At 40.4% G+C, this 24,529-nt stretch overlaps 1 protein-coding gene across 1 annotated transcript in view; it reads right to left on the bottom strand.

Moving 5' to 3' along the window:
* The window catches only part of LOC132887853 (SH3 and multiple ankyrin repeat domains protein 2-like), a 264,197-nt gene that overhangs the window by 22,101 nt on the left and 217,567 nt on the right, over positions 1–24,529 (bottom strand). Inside the window, exons 20-23 of the mRNA XM_060923589.1 lie at positions 8,287–8,346; positions 7,815–7,939; positions 5,795–5,906; positions 1,320–3,690 (exon numbers count right to left, since the gene is read on the bottom strand). Coding sequence (XP_060779572.1) covers positions 1,320–3,690; positions 5,795–5,906; positions 7,815–7,939; positions 8,287–8,346 — 2,668 coding nt within the window. The remainder of the gene's footprint in view (positions 1–1,319; positions 3,691–5,794; positions 5,907–7,814; positions 7,940–8,286; positions 8,347–24,529) is intronic.

The raw sequence follows: 24,529 nt of genomic DNA, 5'->3' as shown, positions 1-24,529 counted from the left end.
TTTCTCTCCCTTTTCCCCTCTTCCTCCTTTCTTCCTCCCTCTTTCCCCCTCCCTCCCTCCCTCCTCCCCCTCTCCCTTTCTCCCTCCTTTCTTTGCTCCATGTAGCTCCACGGTTGTTTCGTTTTCGCATGCGCATTATATTTGTATCGATACAGAACAGCTTCATCTGTCCACACTACAGCGAAGCGCTACAGTACCGATACTGTACCGGTACGAAACCCATACATTTGTGGGTTTCGTACTGATACAGTTATACCGCTATAGTACCGGTATAGTTGCTAGTGTGGACAGGTGTTGCGGTACGAAAGTAGTTTCGTATCGGTACAAAATCCCTAGTGTGGACAGGGTATATATGTCAGGATCGTTCTAGCATTGAGTGCTTTCAACACGCTCAATAACATTTGGAAGAACAGAGGGATACTGCTTGATACCAAGATCAAAATATATGAGTGTGGAGTTATTACAACACTTCTCTATGGCTGCAGCACCTGAGCACTTAAACAATGGCAGTTACATTGACTGGATGCCCTCCATCAAAATTGTTTGCACAGAATCCTAAAGGTTCGGTTCCATGATCAAATTTTGAAACTTGAGATAAGATGGAGAACTGGTTGCTGTAGTCTGGGAATTAGCATAAACTAGTGCCGTCTCCTTTACTTTTGGCATGTGACACGAATGTCAGATGGCAGGCTCCCTAAATTCCTGCTAGATTGGGTTCCCACACAAGACTCTAGAGGTGTTGGACGCCCAAGGCTAAACATTCTGAAGATGCTGGGTAACAATCTTGAGCTGTATCTAGGAGAGGATCACGATATTGCAATGGGGAATCTTTGTGCATTGGATTGAGCTAAATGGCACCGAATCCTACGTTCCGCCCCAAACAATGATTAAGACATTGTGAGCAGGCAGACCTGTCGCAAGACGTATGAAGACCTGATCAAGGTGCAAGGAGTGATAGCCATATTTGGTAATAGTGCAAGGGTAAATTTTGACCTGTAAAATTTTCTTCATATTTATTTAAAAAAAATATATATATATATAAAAGTTGAATGTGACTTTTCAGTATATTCAATATTGTTCAGCCCTAAAAATAAACAAAATTGTGCCTGTGTGTGTGTGTGTGTGTGTAGGTGTGTGTATGCACACACTTCCCATTAACTTCTATCAGACTTTACATTTCATTCACTGTGAGTTTGGACACGGACAATACCCAAACCCTTTGCTTGTGACAAATGAGAAAGAGAGGGACACTACATATATCTCACATATATGGCATATAGAGTATATATTATATGTAAGTGAATTAGTATGTCTCTTACCTGTTTGTAAAGCTCCTGGGTCCTGTTGGAGAATCAAGGGAATCACCCTGTTTTGGGGATTTTTCCCTATTCATGTGCTGCAGGATGGAGCTCAGTTCATTAATGACATTTGCCTTAGGATCCGGATTAGATGAGGGGGGGCTGCGCAGCTCAGGAGGTTCCCTCCAAAGCTTAGAAGCACGCTGTGTGGGTGTTTTGGGGGGCTCTGATTGCAGTGGAGGAGGTGCAGGTGGGAGTTGATTGAAAGATTCAGGACTCTCTTCAATCAAGGGGTCCCTGTAAAGTGCATTGCTCTTGTTGATGATGGGCTTCATTTTTGGCTTGGGCGGCACAGGGGGTCGGTCCACCAGGAAGACCTGCCCATCTGCATAGACTGTGCAGGTGTCCAAAGCCTCACTGCCTTCTGAAGACAGTGTTGAGATGCTGGACACGGTAGAGATGGTGCTGGTGGTCTCTAGGTGGGGATCTCCACTACTTCGGCTATCCATTTCTATTCCAGAGTCAGTGATTGGCTCAAAGCTCTCAGAAGGTGGCGGAGGATAGCTGGAAGGGGGAATGCAGTTTAAAATTCCAGGACGTTTCAGTTCTGCACTGATGGGTGGAGGAGCATGGGAGTGGTATGGAGGCAAAGCTCCCCCTGGTATACTGTTTTTCCTCTGTTTAAGAATCTCTGCTACCTGGTCTTCAGGAATATCAATACTGTTGGCAAACTCCAACGGAGGTGGTAAAGGTTCAGCAAACACAAATTCCTCATCAATATCAACTGAGGCCAGTGGTGGAGGGGGGATTCGGAAAGGCAGTTTGATAGGCTCATCCACCGATCCACCTGCTGTAATGCTTTTTGTTCGTGATGGGGTAGGTGCCTGGGTGTTGGGAGCTGAAGGAACTTTGCAATCTGAGTCTCTTAGTTCTGTGTCCTGTGGAGGTGCCTTTTCCTCTTTCACTTCATCATTTACATCATTTTCTTCTGTCTTCACTCCATCCACTGTGTGAACCATCAACAATCCTGCTGGCTTCTGCTGTGATGTATCTACAATGTCAATCACCATGCTCTTCTTTTCCTCTACCTGCTTGCTATCTTTTGTGCTTTCTGCTTCATATTTAGACTCTGTCATCTGCCGCCGAAGACCAGAACGGCCTGTGCAAACAGAGGCAGCAAATTTGGCCTCAATGCCTGAGCGAAGCTTGGTATCAATAAACAGGGGTTGATTGATATCTGGTTTGTGAGGCTCCATCTTTGGGGGAGGTGGAGGAGGCTGTGCTTGCTCTTTCATAGCTCTGTCTCGGGCTGCCAGAGCCAGAGCTAATGGGGAATTGGGATCAAGGGCTTTTCCCGTAACCGGATGTAGATATCCTTCACCATTGGTGCTATAGGTCTTTATTGTTGCTGGAAGGCTGACTGGACTATCCAGATCAGGGCAGTTCCTTGTTCGTGTGTTCAGAGGTTCACGTACAATCACAGGTTCAGGGGTGTTAAAGTCTGTCACATTGCCCCCACTACTACCTCCACTTCCTACATCTCCTTCACTCTCATCTCCACCTCCTTGTGAAACAGTAAGCAGTGAAGCAGGCGGTGCCATGAGTGTCCGAAGCCCTTCATTATTCACAAACATTCCCTCATCAATGGACTTTGACTGGCGCAAACGAGGGGTTGGAGTGGGTATTGGTAAATCCTCATCCCCCAAATCTGTGGAAAGAAATGCGGGAGAGTTCCTACGTGCTTCCAGCCTTTTTTCCCGGTCTCTTACTGCTCCAGCAATAGCAGCAGCAAAGGGATTACTTACACTGAGTGTATCCTCAGGTCTCAACTGGCCTGGATGATCCAGAGTGTTTGTTTCAATTTCCATGCTGCTTCCCTGGCTACTTTTCCCACTGCTGCTAGTGGATGGTTCTTTGACAATGATGGTGGGGATTGGAATGGAGCAGGTCTTCTCAGGACTATCTTCCACATTTGGCTGTTTTACTAACATCCCTTTCCTGCGTGCTGGCTTGGCTGGGATATAAGGTGCCTTGTTTCCTACTTCTGAATATGGGTTCTCAGGGACTGAGGCCCTGTTTCGATTTCGGGAATTGTGCTGGTTTGATATGGAGTTTGAAGGGTCATACTGGTCTGAGTTTTGTCGCAGTAAACCACCTCGACCTCTGTTGATAGTGTTTGTATTTCCATACCCTTTGCCTGTTTGGGGTTGCATAAAGCCAGGCTGGTTGTTGCTATAGCCTCGGCTATTGGGGGCATTGGGGCTAAAAGGGGGTGATGGAGGGGAGATGCCAGGTGGAGGTGGAATGTCTTCTGATGTATCAGGCATTGAAAGGCTCCGTGTGAACTTTAGCAATGGAGGAGTAAGGAACTGCTTTTCCTCTTCCGTAATACCTAGACAATACAAACAGGGCATATATTATTTGACTATCACAACCAATAAAAACAAAAATGTTGTGTAACTGGGTGGCAAGGTGGTCCAAGTCAAACCTGCTGGATTCACAACAATAAATGTTGTGCAAATTTCATTCACAAATAGGGTCCAAATATCTCAGTCCATAAGTAAGAATTGCATCCAAGATATTTACTGGCCCTGAGTTAATATTCAAGTTATCCCATTCAGACTTTTTATTCTGTTCTAATAACACTACTTAATTAATAACACTACTCAGGAGGCACAGGATTAATTGTACAATTTAGCATGGCTAAAGGGTAAGTGAGGGCTATAGAAACGGAGATCGGCGCTGCCCAGTGTGCCTTAATCTGGGAATACCGGGTGCTGGCACAGGAAAGACTTTAAAGGTAAGTGAAACTTTATCTAATATCAAATGGCAATCACTAAACACGCATCTGCTCTTGGCCCAGTGGTTGTGGTGGGTCTGACAAGAAGTGACATCAATTACATAATTTCCTGCCTTAGGCTATATGGTCAGAGAGGCAAGAATTTGAAGGACCATGAATAATAAAATTATCACTTCTTAAAACTCACTTTTCAGCTACATAATTATTTCCAGTAGCTCTAGCAAAGGAATCTGGAGTGGCAAGCAGATCAGCCTCATTTAACGATAACTTAATGAACTAGGCTCAGCTGGCAAGACAGAACCTGTTGTGTGATAATAAGTGTAATCTGTCCTGGGAATAGCAATCAACAAGTGTAAATATAAAACCACAAGAGCTTTCTGGTTGAATAAAGAATCTGTGTCATGAAGTTAAGCACATTATTGACCTGGGATATAATCCATAAAGTGGGATTCTTCAGCTTCTAATATCAATAAACCACAGACCAAGGTTCTTATAGAAAACATGAATAAATGTTCTCAATCTTTAAACACTCCAGAACTAAACCTACCATTAAAAAGTGCCTAAATTTAAATCTATATTTTTGTCTAAGCACAGTTTTAAGACACCGTGAGCTGGCCTCGTGGTTAGCGTGTCTGCCTCTCAACCAGGAGATAGCGAGTTCTACTCACAGTCGGGTCATACCAAAAACTGTCATAAAAACGGTACCTACTGCCATCTGGCAAGGCACGCTGCAATACAGATGTGAGTAGGGAAGTCAAACTCTTGTCGTTACCAGAGGACTAGCCCCCCACTGTAACACTAAATGTATAGGCGAGAGGCTGAGGGCTATGGAGATCAGTGCTGCACCCATATGCCTTAAAGAGTTGGGTAGTACTGGGACAGGAGACTGCCTGGGAAGACCAGATCCTGGCGTAGAAGGGACTTTGACTTTCGACTTGATAGTTTTAAGACAAGCAACATCGTACAGCTCTGTCTGTAGTGCTGTAAAGGCAGTAACACAAAAGAAGAAAGGTCGTGATCTCAAAAAATAGTTTTAAAACTACTAGTTTACCAGACTTTCACATAAGCACTGTGTCATGACCTGGCTCAAGAGCCATGACAAAAAGCAAGGACGCAGTATTAAGGCCAAAATAACAAGCAATTTATTCTAACAAAATAACATCAATACAGACAGACATAACGAAACAAAGCGGTGATGGGAGAAAAGTAAGCTCCACTGGGATGAGGAGGAAGCGAGATATAAAGGCATGGAGACACCGGGACCAGGTGTCTCCAATTCTGGCAATGGGCTGCAGCCACGCCTACTGAAATGACACACAAAACACAGAACAGAGCACAAACACAGATGTAGACAGGCCAGCAGACCATCACAACTGGTAATAAATGATACTATGTGGCAATTGATGGCAGTTGATTTCACAGAAGGAGACTTTTAACTTTGCGACAAGAGATAACTTTTTTCAAAAGGCCCAGTTGTTAATGTTCCATCTGAAAAGCAGATTTAGAAAGCAATTGTGAACAAATATTCTGATAACTGTGCACTTAAAGTGTTTTGATGTACAGTATGCTACAGGTGAAGCTCAATAAAACAGTATATAGCTAAAATGCTACAACAAGTTCAGGTAAATATTTCACCGTCAATATAATGCAACAGTATATTGTAAATCATAATAATTTGTTATTGTGTCTTGCTTACCAATGGACTTTTGTCTCTTCATTGTTCCTTTTGGTATACCCAAGTATGCTCCCTGTGGGCCAATGGGAACAGTGGGAGGAACGACAGCTACACCTTGCCGTTCATACATGGCCTGTATAATAGAAATATAAGCATTCACTATCGTTATAATAATAATATTTTATTAATATCAATTGCAAACAATAAGTTTGAAAAATAGATATTTACAAATGTACAATTAAAAATCATTATTACTCTATAAAAATATAATAATAAAAAAATCAAGTCCTATAAATCATTATCCCATATCTTAACACAGCTAGGTACAAAGCTACTTTGAAATCGCTTAGTCCTGCACTTGAACGTCTGATAGCTGCGTGGATTCCGGAGATGGTATGAATGTTTTTTTGTATCCGATAACAGATCCCTCAATTTGTTAGATTCTTGAAGAGTGACTTCTTTATAGAGTCTCTGGCATTGAGCCAGTCTTCATTGGCTGAGGGTGGATAACTTAGTATGGTAGAGAGCATCATTGTAAGATAAGCTTGGTAGAGTGATCTTTAGTGCTCGATGTTGAATGGATTCTAGTTCTTCAGCAAGGAATTGTGGCAGAGCAAAGTGCCAAACCTGGCAGGCATACTCAAGAACAGGACGAATGAATGCACAGTAGATGGTTACCAGATCTTTTGGTGTGGCGCCAGAGCGTTTCAGGATACGCAAAGCATATAACCATTTGCTGGCTTTAGTGCATAATGTCATTGATATGGGAATTCCAGGTAAGGTTGGAAGAGATAGTTACACCAAGAAGCTTGCAGTGATCAACAACTTCAATCTCAGTTTCAGCCAAGGAAAGGCTCTCCAGTGCCAAAGGAGACTTAATGAAAGATATTCGAAGTTCCTTGGTTTTCTTGACATTCAAACGCATGTTGTTGTGATCAGTCCATTTAGCGATGTTATCAACAGTGGCCTGGAGTGAGGAATTAGACGACCTTGAGACAACTTCGTAAACAGTGCAGTCATCGACATACTTGTACATTGGGAGATGGGATCCAAGATCATTAATCATGATCAAGAAGAAGATTGGTCCCAGTTTAGTGCCTTGCGGTACTGATCCGTTTATCCCATGCCAAGATGATTTCACTTGACCGAGCTTGACCCGCATCTTGCGTTCTTTGAGGAAGTCTGCGCACCAATTGAGCAAACTCGGTGGGACTCCAAGCACTTGCAATTTCATGATGAGAATATTGTGGTCGGCGGCACGGTGGTGTAGTGGTTAGCGCTGTCGCCTCACAGCAAGAAGGTCCTGGGTTCGAGCCCCGGGGCCGGCGAGGGCCTTTCTGTGTGGAGTTTGCATGTTCTCCCCGTGTCCGCGTGGGTTTCCTCCGGGTGCTCCGGTTTCCCCCACAGTCCAAAGACATGCAGGTTAGGTTAACTGGTGACTCTAAATTGACCGTAGGTGTGAATGTGAGTGTGAATGGTTGTCTGTGTCTATGTGTCAGCCCTGTGATGACCTGGCGACTTGTCCAGGGTGTACCCTGCCTTTCGCCTGTAGTCAGCTGGGATAGGCTCCAGCTTGCCTGCGACCCTGTAGAAGGATAAAGCGGCTAGAGATAATGAGATGAGATGAATATTGTGGTCAATTCGATCAAAGGCCTTGGAAAAATCAATCATACAAGCTCTGATAATGACACCACTAGGGCTATCGAGTGCCTGTAGCCAGTTGTGAATCAAATGAACCAGATGCTAATCACTATCATAAGTACATAAATAAATATATTTAGACTCACCCAAACAGAGGCTATTCTACAGCTTAGCATGCCATATAGCCTATACAGTGAATATGGTGTGTGGTTTGGAACACATCCAGAGTGGACAGAGTGAGGCATTTGTAATGCTGTATATTCTGTATGATCTATATAGTGAATAGAGTATGTGGTTTTGGATACATCTACAGTGATTGTGTTTATGTGACCTATATAGTGAATAAGGTGTAGGATGTGATTTCAGACACAGTGGAAATATGATAAAATGCAGGAATTACATTGAAATCAGTAGGTGTGACCAAGCAGCGGCTGGAGGGGCGAGGCTTAATGGTGGCCACTCTTGTGTCCGTTGAGCCGTTGTCCCTTGTGTTTTTCTGGGACGGAGGCACTTCGTCCACTTTATCTGTGACAGACAAAAAAAACCCCAAAACACTGTACACTGAAAAACAGGACAAGGATATTGATAACGTTTGACTCCTATAAAAGGAAAATCTCCCTGATGCCAAAAGCTGATAATTGCATTAATCTTTTCATCAAAGGACATTTTTGATGAAACAGAAAGCAATAAAGAATGTAATAAACAACAAAGGGAATACAGCCCTCAAAGCCGTGCAAGCTCTGTAGAATTTTGCGCTCTATGCTTTAGCCACTGCTGTTGAGTTGCATGCGAGCGAGTCACTGTTTTTTTTTATTCCATTATGTATTCTTTTGTTTTCTATTAAAAGCTTCCATGCATTTTTGTGTGATTACTTAGTGTGACTTGAAAAACAATCCTCTTCTTCAGACCCTCAACATTAGATGACTGAGTATCTACACAGAGACGGGGAGAGAAGCATGATTTAGCGCTCAAGCTGCTGAACCCACACACGCTTCTACAGACTCTACATATACATAGATTTATACGCTCTATATACTGGATACATACCTGCATACTCACATTCATAAACACAGGCATTTATATGACAGTTCAGACATGAACCCAGATTACTTATATTTCTAAGCATTTAATTCGTACATTTTTTTATACTGTTCATAGCTTCTATTATCAATAGCGTCTGTGATGAATTTTTTATTCATTGCAAAAGAAGGAATTAAACTGATCTCTTAACTTGAGAGATTTTTCAATGCCTTTTCTTGAATGATTTCATTCAAGTTTGCCAGTTTGAATTGGGCAGGACAATGTTTGGAGTAGGTGACATCAAGTCAACCCATGTGTGAATCAGCCACAAAGCCTGAAGAGACTTCTTCTCCCACTCTCACAACCTCTTGAGAGAAACTGCATCGACCGAGCATTTATCATTTTGTATACAACAGTTTGAGCACTACAATTGCTCCAAGGTTCCTCAATCTCTTTTTGAAATGGTTCCAGCTTTCTAAAGGGGCTGTACTTGGAACCCTATTTAAAATCGAAATGTTCATATCAAGAGTGACAAACCAAGGAAGCCTTTAGGATGCTAAATATACCATTTTTTTCATGCGTTGTCATTGGAAAGAGAAGAAGACATGGGAATTAACTGAGTGGTTGGACTATGATGAGATAAGGGTGGCTGTATCCACTGTGGTTCAATGCAAGTACAATACAGATCCAACTCCAACGTGGCAATCCTGTTGTTTCTGAAGCATTGCAGTGCTGCTTGCATTATTATGCTATGTTAATAAGTACAACTTTTTAAACCAGCTGGAAATGGCAAAACAGCAGTCAGGCATGCACAAAGTGCAATCTTCTCATTTTTAGTGCTTGCCAAGAATGGCATGGTGGTGCAGTGGTTAGCACTGTTGCCTCACAGCAAGCAGATTCCAGGTTCTAACCTGTCAGTTGACCGGGGCCTTTCTATGTTGAGTTTGCATGTTCCCTCCAGCAGTCCAAACACATGTTAACTGGTTACTTTAAAGTGTATGTAATGCCTTATTGTAATGCTTAAAAATGAATAGCAGGCAGATTTCGTGTCGCCTACTAATAATAAATCTGATTCATCAAATGTTCACCACCAGAATGACCACATGGGAATTATTGGAGCAAAAAAGAAACCCATTTATTTAATAAATGACATTTGATCTGACATTTGGACAGTTCATCGATTCCCCTATTATCTCACACACACACACACACACACACAGAGTGCACCAGATGCAGGATTATGAGCAACATTTACATGCTCGCGACATCCGATCTTATCATATCTGATGCACTTTAACAGGAAGAAAAATGCACGTGTGCAATCATCATCATTAATTATTAACTGAAACGTGTTAAATGCTCTCAGATTGCAATATTACAAAACTCGATTTGTTTTGAGTTTGGTTCAGGAAAACATGATGAAAGGTAACCACCGTGTTCTGCACATCTCTCTCTATCTATCTCTTGCGCACGCTACAGAGGAAGACTGTCGTGAACTGAGTGAACTGGCAGTTTCTCATCTTGGGGGCTGGAAAAGATAACCATTTACTCCGGAATATCCTTGATAATCATCTGCCCCTTCATCTGACATATAAGAATCCCAATCAATATCAGAATTCTCTCCAAAACGTGATTCTGTATTGAGACTGATCTAAACACTGCTCTGCATGGGAACGAAATTGATACCTGAATTGTTACACGTGTGACGTCACGCATCCCTTCGGGATCTTCTGGATCAGTCTCGGCAGATTCCGTGAAAATCGGCTGATCGTATTGATTTTCCATTAATTTATCTCCTTTTGGATCAGCTATGGTTCGAACACATGGTCAATCAACATAATGATTGTTGCTTTGTACAAGGAAAGAAGTGGGGTTTAGAGGCATTACATACACTTTAACCTGCCAATAGGTGTGAATTGTTGTCTGTCTCTGTGTTAGCCCTGTGATAGACTGGCAACCTGGCCAGGGTGTACCCTGCCTTTCACCCAGTCTCAGCTGGGATTGGCTGCAGCTCACTGGTGACCTGCAATGGATAAGCAGTATAGAAAATGACATAATGGCTCTATAAACATGTACATAAAACAAAAGTGCTGACCATGCAGTCTGTCCTAGCTATGCTGTTATGTTCGATAACAGCATGATTTTGTTTTATCTAACCTATGTCATTCTGCTGACCATGTGGTTGTTAAGTAAGCAATGGTAGTGCTACTGCAAACTGTTTTGAATCATTAAGCAGCAAAATTGGTTAAGTGGCAAAATGCTGCTACACTACACAATATACAGTTGACAGACAATTTTTCCACTAGGTTTTCCCCACAACACTATTCTGTTGTCTTTATTGAAACATTTAAATTTTTTTCAGGCATTCATTTTCTATACTGCTTATCCATTGTGAGTCACAGGGAAACATCTGCAGGAATTCTGAACTCTGCAATGGACTGGCAACTATTGATAGGCCTCGAGCTGGGGCTGAAGTTCATAGTGGTATTGCAACTTCCACCCATAGACCAGACATCCATGACTGTCCCAATCCACTAAAAAGTTGCCCTGCTGGAATTTGTAGTGCTTATTGGAAGAAGCCTTTGAAAAGAAGTTTTGCAAGTAAGAGGGTCTGGTCAGTGACTCGTAGCAGATCGGCTTGAGGACATGGTGCTTGCCAATAGAGGCTGGATGCCTGGCCTTTGCTGCCCTATCTCCACAGGGGAATGGAGGAACAAAGAGGCATCCATAATATCAACAATATGGCAAAGAACTTCCAGATGGCTGTTTCTCAATAGGACAGAAGAGCCATGGGGACATTAGCGAGCTTGCTACAAGCTGGGGTCTGATTAGACTCAGCTGGGTCACTGGGCTGTAGTATATTGAGAGATCCGAATCAGTGGGCACTTAAAGCTCAGCGTTGAAGACATTGCACTCATGATCGGACAGTCATGAGTTCTAATCCTCACATTGCCAAACTGCCATTGCTGGATCTTAGATCAAGGACGTTAACCCTCAGCTACTCAGTTGTATAAATGAGATAAATGTCCTTTCATTTCTGTAAGTCGCTCTGCATAAGAGGGTCTGCTAAATGCTGTAAATACAAATCTGAAACACCTGAGAATTCCAGGAACATCACTAATGATGTGTCCAGAAGCATTAGAAGATATGTATTCGGAGTTGAATACTTTCTTTGTGGCAGAGGAAAAAACAACTTGTGGTGGGACTTTCTTTTTTTCCAGAAGAAATTAATTATATTAGAAATTTGAGATAGTGTTCATATTTTCTTTGCTTTACTTTTTTCTCCTTATTAGCTCATCCGGCCAACAGATGATGAGCTGTTGCCATCATGTCTTGTCCGTCATCCGTCCGGCATCGTCCACGTTTCACAAAAATTGCTTCTTCTCTTTCAATTCTTCACCGATTTTTTATTCTTTTTGGCAGGAAGGTAGGTCTGCCTGGGATGCATATAGCTTCTACCCAAATTTGCACAATTGCAATTAATAATGAAGATATGGAGTAATTAAGCCCTAATGAGCAGTTTCCACACAAATTACTTCTTCTCCCTCAATTCTTCACCAATTTTGCTTCTTTCTGGCATGAAGGTAGGGGTACCTAGGGTACATATAACTTCTACCCAGAGTTGATTTCTCACGGGGCCGGAGTAAGCTACGCCGTTATTGACTGTGTTGTTTTGTAAACTGTTGAATAAAGGAAATAACACTCACGGTCATATGATATTGCAAATAAAGTCATAGCTTTGATTTTGTTACAGATACATGCCAAAGGTCCATGTCTTATTGCGAAAATATACGCCAGGACTATCAGTTAGTTGTTTGCTGGGGAAACTTCACTGTCCATCTGATATGCAAGAAAAATTGGAAATTTAATTATTTAAATTGTAGTTAAAATGCAGAATATATAGTTCTTAAAACGACACTTAGTACACGTTAACCCCTAACGGTCAGGACCACTAGGCAAGTCCAGATTCCTCAGTGTCCTCAACAATTACTTGTACTGTAGTAACTGAATAGTTCATTAACTGAAAAATAAGCTGGGAGTTTAATGGGTGAATAAAAAGATGTATTCTTAGGATCACAAATACAACCCCGATTCCAAAAAAGTTGGGACAAAGTACAAATTGTAAATAAAAACAGAATGCAGTGATGTGGAAGTTTCAAAATTCCATATTTTATTCAGAATAGAACATAGATGATATATCAAATGTTTAAACTGAGAAAATGTATCATTTAAAGAGAAAAATTAGGTGATTTTAAATTTCATGACAACACCACATCTCAAAAAAGTTGGGACAAGGCCATGTTTACCACTGTGAGACATCCCCTTTTCTCTTTACAACAGTCTGTAAACGTCTGGGGACTGAGGAGACAAGTTGCTCAAGTTTAGGGATAGGAATGTTAACCCATTCTTGTCTAATGTAGGATTCTAGTTGCTCAGCTGTCTTAGGTCTTTTTTGTCGTATCTTCCGTTTTATGATGCGCCAAATGTTTTCTATGGGTGAAAGATCTGGACTGCAGGCTGGCCAGTTCAATACCCGGACCCTTCTTCTACATAGTCATGATGCTGTAATTGATGCAGTATGTGGTTTGGCATTGTCATGTTGGAAAATGCAAGGTCTTCCCTGAGAGAGACATTGTCTGGATGGGAGCATATGTTGCTCTAGAACCTGGATATACCTTTCAGCATTGATGGTGTCTTTCCAGATGTGTAAGCTGCCCATGCCACACGCACTAATGCAACCCCATACCATCAGAGATGCAGGCTTCTGAACTGAGCGCTGATAACAACTTGGGTCGTCCTTCTCCTCTTTAGTCCGAATGACATGGCGTCCCTGATTTCCATAAAGAACTTCAAATTTTGATTTGTCTGACCACAGAACAGTTTTCCACTTTGCCACAATCCATTTTAAATGAGCCTTGGCCCAGAGAAGGCGTCTGCGCTTCTGGATCGTGTTTAGATATGGCTTCTTCTTTGAACTATAGAGTTTTAGCTGGCAACGGCAGATGGCATGGTGAATTGTGTTCACAGATAATGTTCTCTGGAAACATTCCTGAGCACATTTTGTGATTTCCAATACAGAAGCATGCCTGTATGTGATGCAGTGCCGTCTAAGGGCCCGAAGATCACGGGTACCCAGTATGGTTTTCTGGCCTTGACCCTTACGCACAGAGATTCTTCCAGATTCTCTGAATCTTTTGATGATATTATGCACTGTAGATGATGATATGTTCAAACTCTTTGCAATTTTACACTGTCGAACTCCTTTCTGATATTGCTCCACTATTTGTCAGCGCAGAATTAGGGGGATTGGTGATCCTCTTCCCATCTTTACTTCTGAGAGCCACTGCCACTCCAAGATGCTCTTTTTATACCCAGTCATGTTAATGACCTATTGCCAATTGACCTAATGAGTTGCAATTTGGTCCTCCAGCTGTTCCTTTTTTGTACCTTTAACTTTTCCAGCCTCTTATTGCCCCTGTCCCAACTTTTTTGAGATGTGTTGCTGTCATGAAATTTCAAATGAGCCAATATTTGGCATGAAATTTCAAAATGTCTCACTTTCGACATTTGATATGTTGTCTATGTTCTATTGTGAATACAATATCAGTTTTTGAGATTTGTAAATTATTGCATTCCATTTTTATTAACAATTTGTACTTTGTCCCAACTTTTTTGGAATCGGGGTTGTAATATTTTATCATTTTAAGCCATATTGACAAATACTTAAACAGTAATTTTAAACTAAAAAATAAATAATTCAGAAATTAAAGATAAGAATTTAAAGTTTCTATTAAGAGTTACATATAAAGTGCATACACTATTTCCCCTGTAGTCTTGCTTATTGTGGGAAGATCTGTAGCGTAGTTTGGGGGGGGGGTATCGGCGCCAAAAACCCAGGGCCTCACCACTAGGGGGGGCCCCTGCCAATCACCGGACGTGCTGGTCAAACTTTATTTACACTATGTGCCTGCGCCGGTGGCGTCTACACATAACGTGGAATATGGTTATATAATTATTCTATTTTCTGTGACGAGACAGCTTATATCAAGGTAAGACACACTAGGCCTACTGGCACTGACATAGGCTTATGGCTTGTTTATGCATACCCTCCAGATTCTGAAGTTGCCCCTGCGCAGTGGTCCATGCTGCTCAGGATTCTAATGCTATGGTTACTCAAACAAAGAATTAATCTGCTAGCTGAGTTGTGGTGTGATGATGGTACGGTTTTCTTAGCAGTGTTAAAACAAGTATGAGGCGGTTTAAATCCGGCGCACGTAAAAGGAGAGAAAGATTAGAGGAGCAACAGAGGAGAGATGCTGTGACTTCTAGCTGTGCTCCACTGACGAGATATTTTCGCCAGGCTACGGTTGATGCTACACCTGAGGTGAACGAGACAGGCGGATGTGCTGGTACTAGCACTGTGGAAAATGATATTTTGCCACTGGTTTGTACTTGTTTGCAATGCGCAGTTTCAGTGCGCTACGCAGTGCTGCAGAGTTCGAATGATATAATCACCCAGAGCGAGCTGTATGATTTATAATTGATGTGAAATAAAATTAAAGCCTGTTAGTTTGCACTTATTGTCATGCGTGAGTCTGTTGCTGAAGATTATGGTCGCATTTTGGAAATTGTAAAAATGCCTTTATCGCCGGTATTTTATTAGGCTATAGCCTAAGATATGGGTAGGGGGGCCTCTGAAACATCTACCGCCCCCCCGTCACAATACCCAAGCTACGCCCCTGGGGAAGATGATAACAATTCTACATCGAGATAGACAGAAAGAAAAAAAGCCCAAGGGAACATAGCATTGACAATTAATAATTATTATTCTGACTCTTAATATATGGTACAACTTTGTGTAATCTAAAAACATCTGCCCTACTTTATAAAACATACTGATCTTTGAGTCCTCTTATTTGTGTCTTAGTTAGATGTAATGCAGTGTCACTGAGAGATTAGCACACCCAAGACTAGAACAAGGGATTCAAAGGGCAATGTGATATATGATTAATTTCTCTGCATATCCTAACCAAACTGTATTAACATATGGACAGGTTCATTTGCAATATGAGAACTTGCTCTTGTGTAATTGATACTACATACTGTATGTTCAGGGGTTGCAAAAGTGCACACATTCTTTACTTAAGTAGAAGCAGATACTTGTGTAAAAAAATACTCTGGTAAAAGTAGAAGTACTGATTGAACTTCTTTACTCAGGTAAAAGTACAAAAAAAAGTACAGGGTCTGAAATATACTCAAAGTAAAAATAAAAAAAGTAGCCCTTTGAAGGATATTTTACCAGCTGTTTCTGTGCAAAGCTAACTGAACCTCATGTAACTGAATCTTATGTAATATTAATAAAATATTATATAGAGGGTATTACATGGTAGCATGAAGATACTGTATGAAGTTTATCTTCAAGTGGTGTCCATATTATAACATTCATTCTTTACAAGTAGGACTAGTCATGTACTCTGTTCATTTTAATACTATACCAGAAACATTTTAAAATATTTTTATGCCTCTGCCACCGTAAGGTGCAGGAAGCATTATGTTTTTGGGTTGTCCATCTGTCCGTGCGTCCGTCTGTGCGTCCGTGCGTGCATGCGTGCGTCCGTCCGTCCCGAAACCTTGTGAACGTGATATCTCAAAGGCTAATGAAAGGAATTTCACCAAACTTTCACCATTTGTGCGCTTTGGGACAAACATGAACTGATTAGATTTTGAGATCAAAAGGTCTAAGGTCAAGGTCACTGTGAGGTCAAATGTCTGTCTGAAAACCTTGTGAACACCATATCTCCAAGGCTAATGAAAGGAATTTCACCAAACTTTCACCATTTGTGCATTTGGGGACAAAGATAAACTGATTAGATTTTGAGATCAAAAGGTCTAAGGTCAAGGTCACTGTGAGGTCAAATGTCTGTCCGAAAACCTTGTGAACACAATATCTCCAAGGCAAATGAAAGGAATTTCACCAAACTTTGACCATTTGTGCATTTGGGGACAAAGATAAACAGATTAGATTTTGAGATCAAAAGGTCTGAGGTCAAGGTCACTGTGAGGTCAAATGTCTGTCCGAAAACCTTGTGGACACAATATCTCCAAGGCTAATACAAGTAATTTCATCAGGCCAAGATTACTGTGAGGTCAAATGTCCATCCCCAAATCACAACTTAATAAGGCGTGTAGTCTACCAGGCGGAGGCATCCCCATTGACGCCGTTGGTGTCGAGTTCTATCTTTTTTTTATGTTTTTTTATGCCTCCACCACTGTAAGGTGCAGGAGGCATTATGTTTTCGGGTTGAACATCTGTCTATGCGTCCGTCTGTCCCGAAACCTTGTGAACACGATATCTCAAAGGTTAATGAAAGGAATTTCACCAAACTTTCACCATTTGTGCGCTTTGGGACAAACATGAACTGATTAGATTTTGAGATCAAAAGGTCTAAGGTCAAGGTCACTGTGAGGTCAAATGTCTGTCCGAAAACTTTGTGAACACAATATCTCCAAGGCAAATGAAAGGAATTTTGCCAAACTTTCACCATTTGTGCATTTGGGGACAAAGATAAACTGATTAGATTTTGAGATCAAAAGGTCTAAGGTCAAGGTCACTGTGAGGTCAGATGTCTGTCCGAAAACCTTGTGAACACAATATCTCCAAGGCTGATACAAGTAATTTCACCAGATCAAGATTAATGTGAGGTCAAATGTCCATCCCCAAATCACAACTTAATAAGGCGTGTAGTCTACCGGGCGGAGGCATCCCCATCGACGCCGTTGGCGTCGCATTCTATCTAGTTTGTAAAAATTTTCAAATTCATCAATATGCTACTAGATACTCAAGCGATTACAGAGTTAAGCTTTGCAGAACTAATATCTAAAAATTCACTATTGCCACTAATGGGCCTAAATTATGGAATTCCCTCCTGAAGGAACTTAAATCTGAGCTAACCATCATTAAATAAAAAAAAACTTGAAGCAATATTTACTCGGTTTAGCAAAACCTTAGGAAGTTTATATTTAAAGTGTCAAATGTTATTGAAATTGTTGTTTTACTGTTTACAGTTTCATTAACAATTGTTACTCAGTTAATTGAGGATTACTTATTTTTGGCATCTTTCCTTATATTTTTTCTATTGTTGCAACTAATTTTATGTCTTGAATATAATTTGAGACAGTACAAAAGTATAAGCCTGTGGCTTGTTTTTGAATATTGTCTCACCATTAGAGATGCATTACATTTGAATTATATTTAATTTTAATTAAAATTACCGATTCATTGATTAATATTAGAAATTATAGATATATGTAAATATATATGTGTGTGTGTGTGTGCGTGTGTGTGTGTGTGTGTTATATTTGCATTATCACTTATACATAATGAACTTTAATTCTATTTTTTATTGTTGTAAATTTTGTTAATTATGCCTTAGATATCATGGTAATGTGTAAATAATGTAATGTATCTACATTGGTTGTAAATTAAATTCAAGGACAAGGGGAAAAAAACAAGGGATATTCACGAATGAATAAAGCGAATAAGTGAAAATATTTTCATCACGAGAAGATAAACTTTATATCTTCACGCCACCGTCTAATGTTCTTTATATTATATAGACCCATCTACAAAAACAAACAAACAAACAAACAAACCCAGTGGCTGATGGGGGCCTTTCTGTGCGGAGTTTGCATGTTCTCCCCGTGTCTGCGTGGGTTTCTTCCGGGTGCTCCGGTTTCCCCCACAGTCCAAAGACATGCAGGTTAGGCTAATTGGTGGCTCTAAATTGACTGTAGGTGTGAATGTGAGTGTGAATGGTTGCTTGTCTCTATGTGTCAGCCCTGCGATGACCTGGTGACTTGTCCAGGGTGTATCCTGCCTCTTGCCCACAGTCAGCTGGGATAGGCTCCAGCTTGCCTGCGACCCTGTACAGGATAAGCGGCCACAGATAATGGATGGATGGATAATCAGGTGGCCAGTGTGTGCATGAAAGGAGGAAAACCTATGCTTTCTGAAATAAATTATTAAATAATGTCATATATAAGGTGGTCCACTGCACATATTTTAATTGCCAAGTACTTTGTGACAAATAAATAACACACTTGCATGTGCAGCTGACTGACTACCAGCTAGCTATGTACAGCGCATTAACCGACAACCCAAGTGTATATAAAGGTAACTTCTAGCTATCTTTACCTTACAAGGCTCCTTACATGTTTGCTAATAACTTATTTAAAGAGTTTGAAGAGCAAAAGTGTTACATACTTTTAAATTGAACAATTTGATATGTTTACCCAAAAACATTTAAAAATTCAAAGAAAACACTTTCGCCTCAGTTTGCTGAATTCAAATGCAGTTCATGTTTTAGTCAGGGTTGTGGGATTGGGTTGCTTTACTCACTGTTTTTTTTTTGGTGCGTGTTATTTTCTCAACCATTTAGGTTGAAATTGGTCTTGATGTTGCTAAGGAGTACAATAATGCAACATAAAAATAATTTATAATTCCCCTCAAATACATTAAAACTAAAGAGCCCGTTTTGAAACTGTGAGGAGTAGAAAGTACAGACACGTGTTAAAATGTAGTAAAAGTAAAATGTTTTCAGAGAAATCAATACACAAGTAAAGTATAAATACCTGAAAACTCTACTGAAGTAGAAGAAGAAGACTTTATTTGTCACATGCACACTCAAACACAGTGAAATTCATCCTCTGCATTTAATCCATCTGAAGCAGTGAACACACACAAGTGAGCAATGAGCACACACACATACCCAGATCAGCGGGCAGCTATACTACAGTGCCTGGGGAGCAGTTGTGGATTAGGTGCCTTGCTCAAGGGCACTTCAGCCCAAGGCCGCCCCATGTTAACCTAACTGCATGTCTTTGAATTGTGGGGGAAACCCACACAGACACGGGCAGAACATAGAAACTCCACACAGAAAGGCCCCTGTCGGCTGCTGGGCTCGAACCCAGAGCCTTCTTGCTGTGAGGCGACAGTGCTAACCACTACACCACTGTATTTGTAATTTCATTACTTCCCAGCTCTGTACATGTTTGATTGAGATAGATCAAGTTTTCACAATTTCCCAGGACTAATAATGAGTCATATCAGGTGAAAATTCAAATCCAATCCAAATTGCTTGAAACTGCTCTCATTGAATTCAGAATTGAATGCAGAACAACATACTTTTTACAGAATTAAAATATCTTTATCCGTTCTTGAGATATTATAAATCAAAGATTGAAAAAAAAACGGCTTAATTTTTAGAAAACTGCCGTAATATTCTGTATGAGGATCACATGGTCCAAAATGGACCTCATTGATGAATGAGATCAAACGTTTTTTCTTAATAACTTTTTTTTTATTTTTCAAGATATTTACATGGAAATTGGCTGGCACATAGATGGTTGTGTACTGAATGCAAAGTTTTAAAAAAACAGCAAAAACAAATAATGCAAATTAGTATTTAATTAGTATTAATTATGCTAATTAGATAAAACTGTTAAATCAGTACACTCAGTAAAAAAGTAATAAAAGATTATTTCTAATACTTTCTTTGTGCTCTGTAGGCCTTTGTATTTCTAAGTAGGGTCTAATCGTGTTTATATGAAAGAATATAAATAATAATATTCACAGCTTTCAAGGCGAACCTCGAAAAAACTGTGATCCACATCCAATAAACAATTTGAGTTAACTGAATTGAAATTGACACTCGTGTTTCTGACTTCCGTTTTTTTTTTATCTCATTCTGACCACTAAGATCTCAACATTTTTCATCAAAACTACAGTTATATTCTAAAATAGTTATTTATTTACGTGAATCAGTTTGATTTGAAACAATAAGTAGGTAAAGCTATGAAAACTGACTTCAAAGTCTCCCGTGAAGCATAATATCAAAACTAGCTGACGGAAATTTTTGCTGAATATTTCACCAGAAACAGTGAGAGCTAGAGAGCATCCCTATAAAAGTTATCTGATTGAAATTCATGAGTAATCCAGTCAGAAACTGATCAGAAGAGAGAGAACCTGACCACCTTCCTGTGACTCAAAAATCACCGGCAGTTTCCCGACATCACGAGAGCAGAGTTTTTACTCTGTTTTTCCAACTTCAACCTGCTGTTACTCCCAAAGTACTGAACAGATCTTAACGAGATAAATTTCTTTGGAAAGCAGAGATTATAAGCTTTTCAATGACAGTACTCACGATAGAAAATATTCAAGAGTTAAGCAATGACAGATTTGGAAACTTAAATGCACAATTTTCACAGCATGGCCAGAGAGTGTCTGATATGCTTACTAATAAACAATTTATATTATATGGACATTAAGTGTTTTACTGGGAAATGCACCACTGTTATTTTACATATGCGCTACATCTGGAACGTAGATAATGAAAACCGTGACATAAATCTCTATATGTCACTCGTGAGGAAATCGTTGAATTGTTTTGATAAATTTGGGGGCATTTTGTTTGTGAATGTGTCTGTATAATAACAAGAAAATCACAGGGTTTGAAGATATGAAGTTTATCTTCTCATGCTGAAAACCTTGCATTTTTCCGACAAAATACATTGTGGATCTGAGTGACATATTTCCCGATATTTCACTCCGATGACATCACTACCAGTGTTTTCCTGCTGACTAGATGCGTGTTGTCAAAATGGTGAACTGGTTTAAACTTAAAATTCTTTTGTGGATGTGTAAATATAATATAAAGAACTTTACACGGTGGTGTGAAGATATGAAGTTTATCTTCTCGTATTGAAAATATTTTTACCCATTCACTCTACTGACTCATGAGATACACACATTCACCACTCAAAGATAAACTTCATATCTTCACACAATCATATAATATCATATATATATATATATATATATATATATATATATATATATATATATATATATAAACCCTTGAGATCACAGGTTATGTTGTTCAGGTAGATAATTTTTTATTCCATCTGACTGTACTTGAATTAATATTCAACAAATATCCTGTGTTTAAACGTATGCTATGTTTTTACTCCATAGACTTTGTTAGCACTGACCTGCAATCATAGAGGACAATAACATAAGTGACACTAAGAAAAAGTTTAACAAAATAATTGACAAAACATGAAGATTTATTTGTGCTTTATCTTCTGTTCACAACTTCTGTGGTTGTCCATGTTAATACAGGCATGCATTACAGGAAATTTACCCAAGAATATGCTCCTTTATACATTTTAATAATGGCAAATGCATCTCCAGGTGAGAGCTTAACCAGACCCGAGGAAATGCTCAGTTAATTTTCAGCCTTTCAGAGTGGGTTTTGCAAGGGAATATACAGTGTCTTGCAAAAGTATTTATCCCCCTTCATGTTTGTCTTGTTTTGTTGCATTACAAGATGGAATTAAAATGGATTTTTGGGGTGTTAGCACCATTTGATTTACACAACATGCCTACCACTTTAAAGGTGCAAATTGTTGTTTTATTGTGGCACAAACAATAATTAAGATGAAAAACTTAAGTCTGGAGTATTCACCCCCTTTCCTATGAAACCCCTAAATAAGAGCTGGTCCAACAAATTCACCTCATAAGTCACATAATTAGGTGATTAAGATCCAACTGTGTGCAATCAAAGTGTCACATGATCTGTCACATGATGTCTGTATAAATCAACTTGTTCTGGAAGGACCCTGACTCTGCAACACTACTAAGCAAGCAACATGAAAACCAAGGAGCCTCCAAACAGATCAGAGACAAAGTTGTGAAGAAGTATAGATCAGGGTTGGGTTATAAAAAATATCCCAAACTTTGAATATCCCACGGAGCACCATTAAATCCATTATAGCAAAATGGAAAGAACATATTACCACTACAAACCTGACAAAAGAAGGCCGCACACCAAAACTCACAGACCAGGCAAGGAGGGCATTAATCAGAGATGCAACAAGGACACCAAAGATAACACTGAAGGAGTGGCAACGATCCACAGCGGAGATGGGCATATCTGTCCATAGGACCACTTTAAGCCATACACTCCACAGAGTGGGGCTTTATGGAAGAGTGGCCAGAAAAAAGTAATTGTTTGAGAAAACATGTTTAGAGTTTGCCCAACAGCATGTGGCAGACTCCCCAAACACATGAAAGAAGATTCTCTGGTCAAATGAGGCTAAAATTGATCTTTCTGGCCATCATGGGAAATGCCACGTGTGGCGCAAACCCAACACTCTGAGAACATCGTTCCTACAGTGAAGCATGGTGGTGGCAGCATCATGCTGTGGGGATATTTTTCATCTTCAGGGACAGGAAAGCTGGTCAGGACTGAAGGAAAGCTGGATGGCACTAAATACAGGGCAATTCTGGAGGAAAACCTGTTTGAGTCAGCCAGAGGTTTGAGACTGGGATGACAGTTCACATTCCAGCAGGACAATGACCCGAAACATACTGCTAAAGCTACACTGGATTGATTTAAAGGGAAACATTTAAATGTTTTTGTGGCAGCGGGGGCATGGCCAAGCAGCAGTCTGTGAATGGAGGGTGGGGTCAGGGAAGGTAAATGGCTAAGTCATTCCACCTGCTGTCAATTAGTGTGTGTGTGTGTGTGTGTGTGTGTGTGTGTGTGTGTTTGTTACAGGGACAGAGCATAAAAAGGAGAGAGAGAGAGCAGAGAAAAGGGGCTCCCTCCTGACCACAATGCACGTATGTGTGTGTAGAGTGAGTGAGTGAGTGAGTGAATGAATGAATGAATGAATGAATGCAAGCTGAAAAGCTAGTAGTAAAGGGAAATAAAGAGTTTGCGTGTGACCATCAACTCGCCTGCCATGCTTCTGTGCTCCACCCACATTAGGAACTGCCACAGTCTTGGAATGGCCTAATCAAGGCCCAGACCTCAATCCAACTGAGAATCTGTGGTATAACTTGAAGATTACTGTACACCAACGTAACCCATCTAACTTGAAGGAGCTGGAGCAGTTTTGCCTTGAAGAATAGGCAAAAATCCCAGTGGCCAGATGTGCTAAGCTAATAGAGACATACCCCAAGAGACTTGCAGCTGTAATTGCAGCAAAAGGTGGTTCTACAAAGTATTGACTTTTGTGTGTGTGTGTGTGTGTGTGTGTGTGTGTGTGTGTGTGTGTGTGTGTATACTTATGCACACTCCAGATGTCAAGTCAAGTCAAGTTTATTTGTATAGCGCTTTTAACAATAAACATTGTCGAAAAGCAGCTTTACAGAATGTGAACGACTTAAAATATGAGCTAATTTTATCCCTAATCTATCCCCAATGAGCAAGCCTGTGGCGACGGTGGCAAGGAAAAACTCCCTCAGATGACATGAGGAAGAAACCTCGAGAGAAACCAGACTCAAAAGGGAACCCATCTCCATCCGGTCAACAACAAACAACATGACTATAACATTAACAGTCCTAATATAAAGTTAGCTTCATTGATGCTATAAACCCCCCACCGATGGAAACCCGAGCACAAAACCGTTCATGACAGCCATAGTCCCAAAGTCAGCAAGTCAACTGCAGGCCTAAAGTCAGCAAGTCAACTGCAGTCCCCAGCCACAACAGCACCACTGCAAGAGTCCAGAGCATCCTCCAGGCGCGACCCCCAACTGTCCACATGGGGCTGCCCTCCATAGGAGCAATGCGATGAGACTCCAACCAAAAACAGGGCACCAGGATGGATCAGGCAGGTCCGAGGAGCAGAAGAGGTCAGCATCTCAATCCCAGGACTGACATGTAACTCAAAGATTTCTGTTTTTTCATCTTAATTATTGTTTGTGTCATAATAAAACAACAATTTACACCTTTAAAGTGATAGGCATGTTGTGCAAATCAAATGGAGCTAACCAGTTTGTAATGCAACAAAACAGGACAAACACAAAGTGGGATGAATACTTTTGAAAGACATTGTACAAACAATTGTATAGTAATGTTAATGTGTGTCCCAACACTTCTGTGTGCAAGCTCAGTAGTTCTGATTTTTGAACTGTTCTATAAGGCAATGTATAAGAAAAAGAAAAGCCCATCAAGAAAATATCTAAAAAATACTACTATTCACCAACTATTTCTATTATAACAGCGTAATGTTATACAGAGAACA

This window comes from Neoarius graeffei, chromosome 6 (assembly GCF_027579695.1).
Source record: "Neoarius graeffei isolate fNeoGra1 chromosome 6, fNeoGra1.pri, whole genome shotgun sequence".
In the NCBI taxonomy this organism is placed as follows: Eukaryota; Metazoa; Chordata; class Actinopteri; order Siluriformes; family Ariidae; genus Neoarius; species Neoarius graeffei.
Note: the sequence above shows the minus strand (reverse complement) of the source record. Positions and strands in the feature narration are given on the sequence as shown.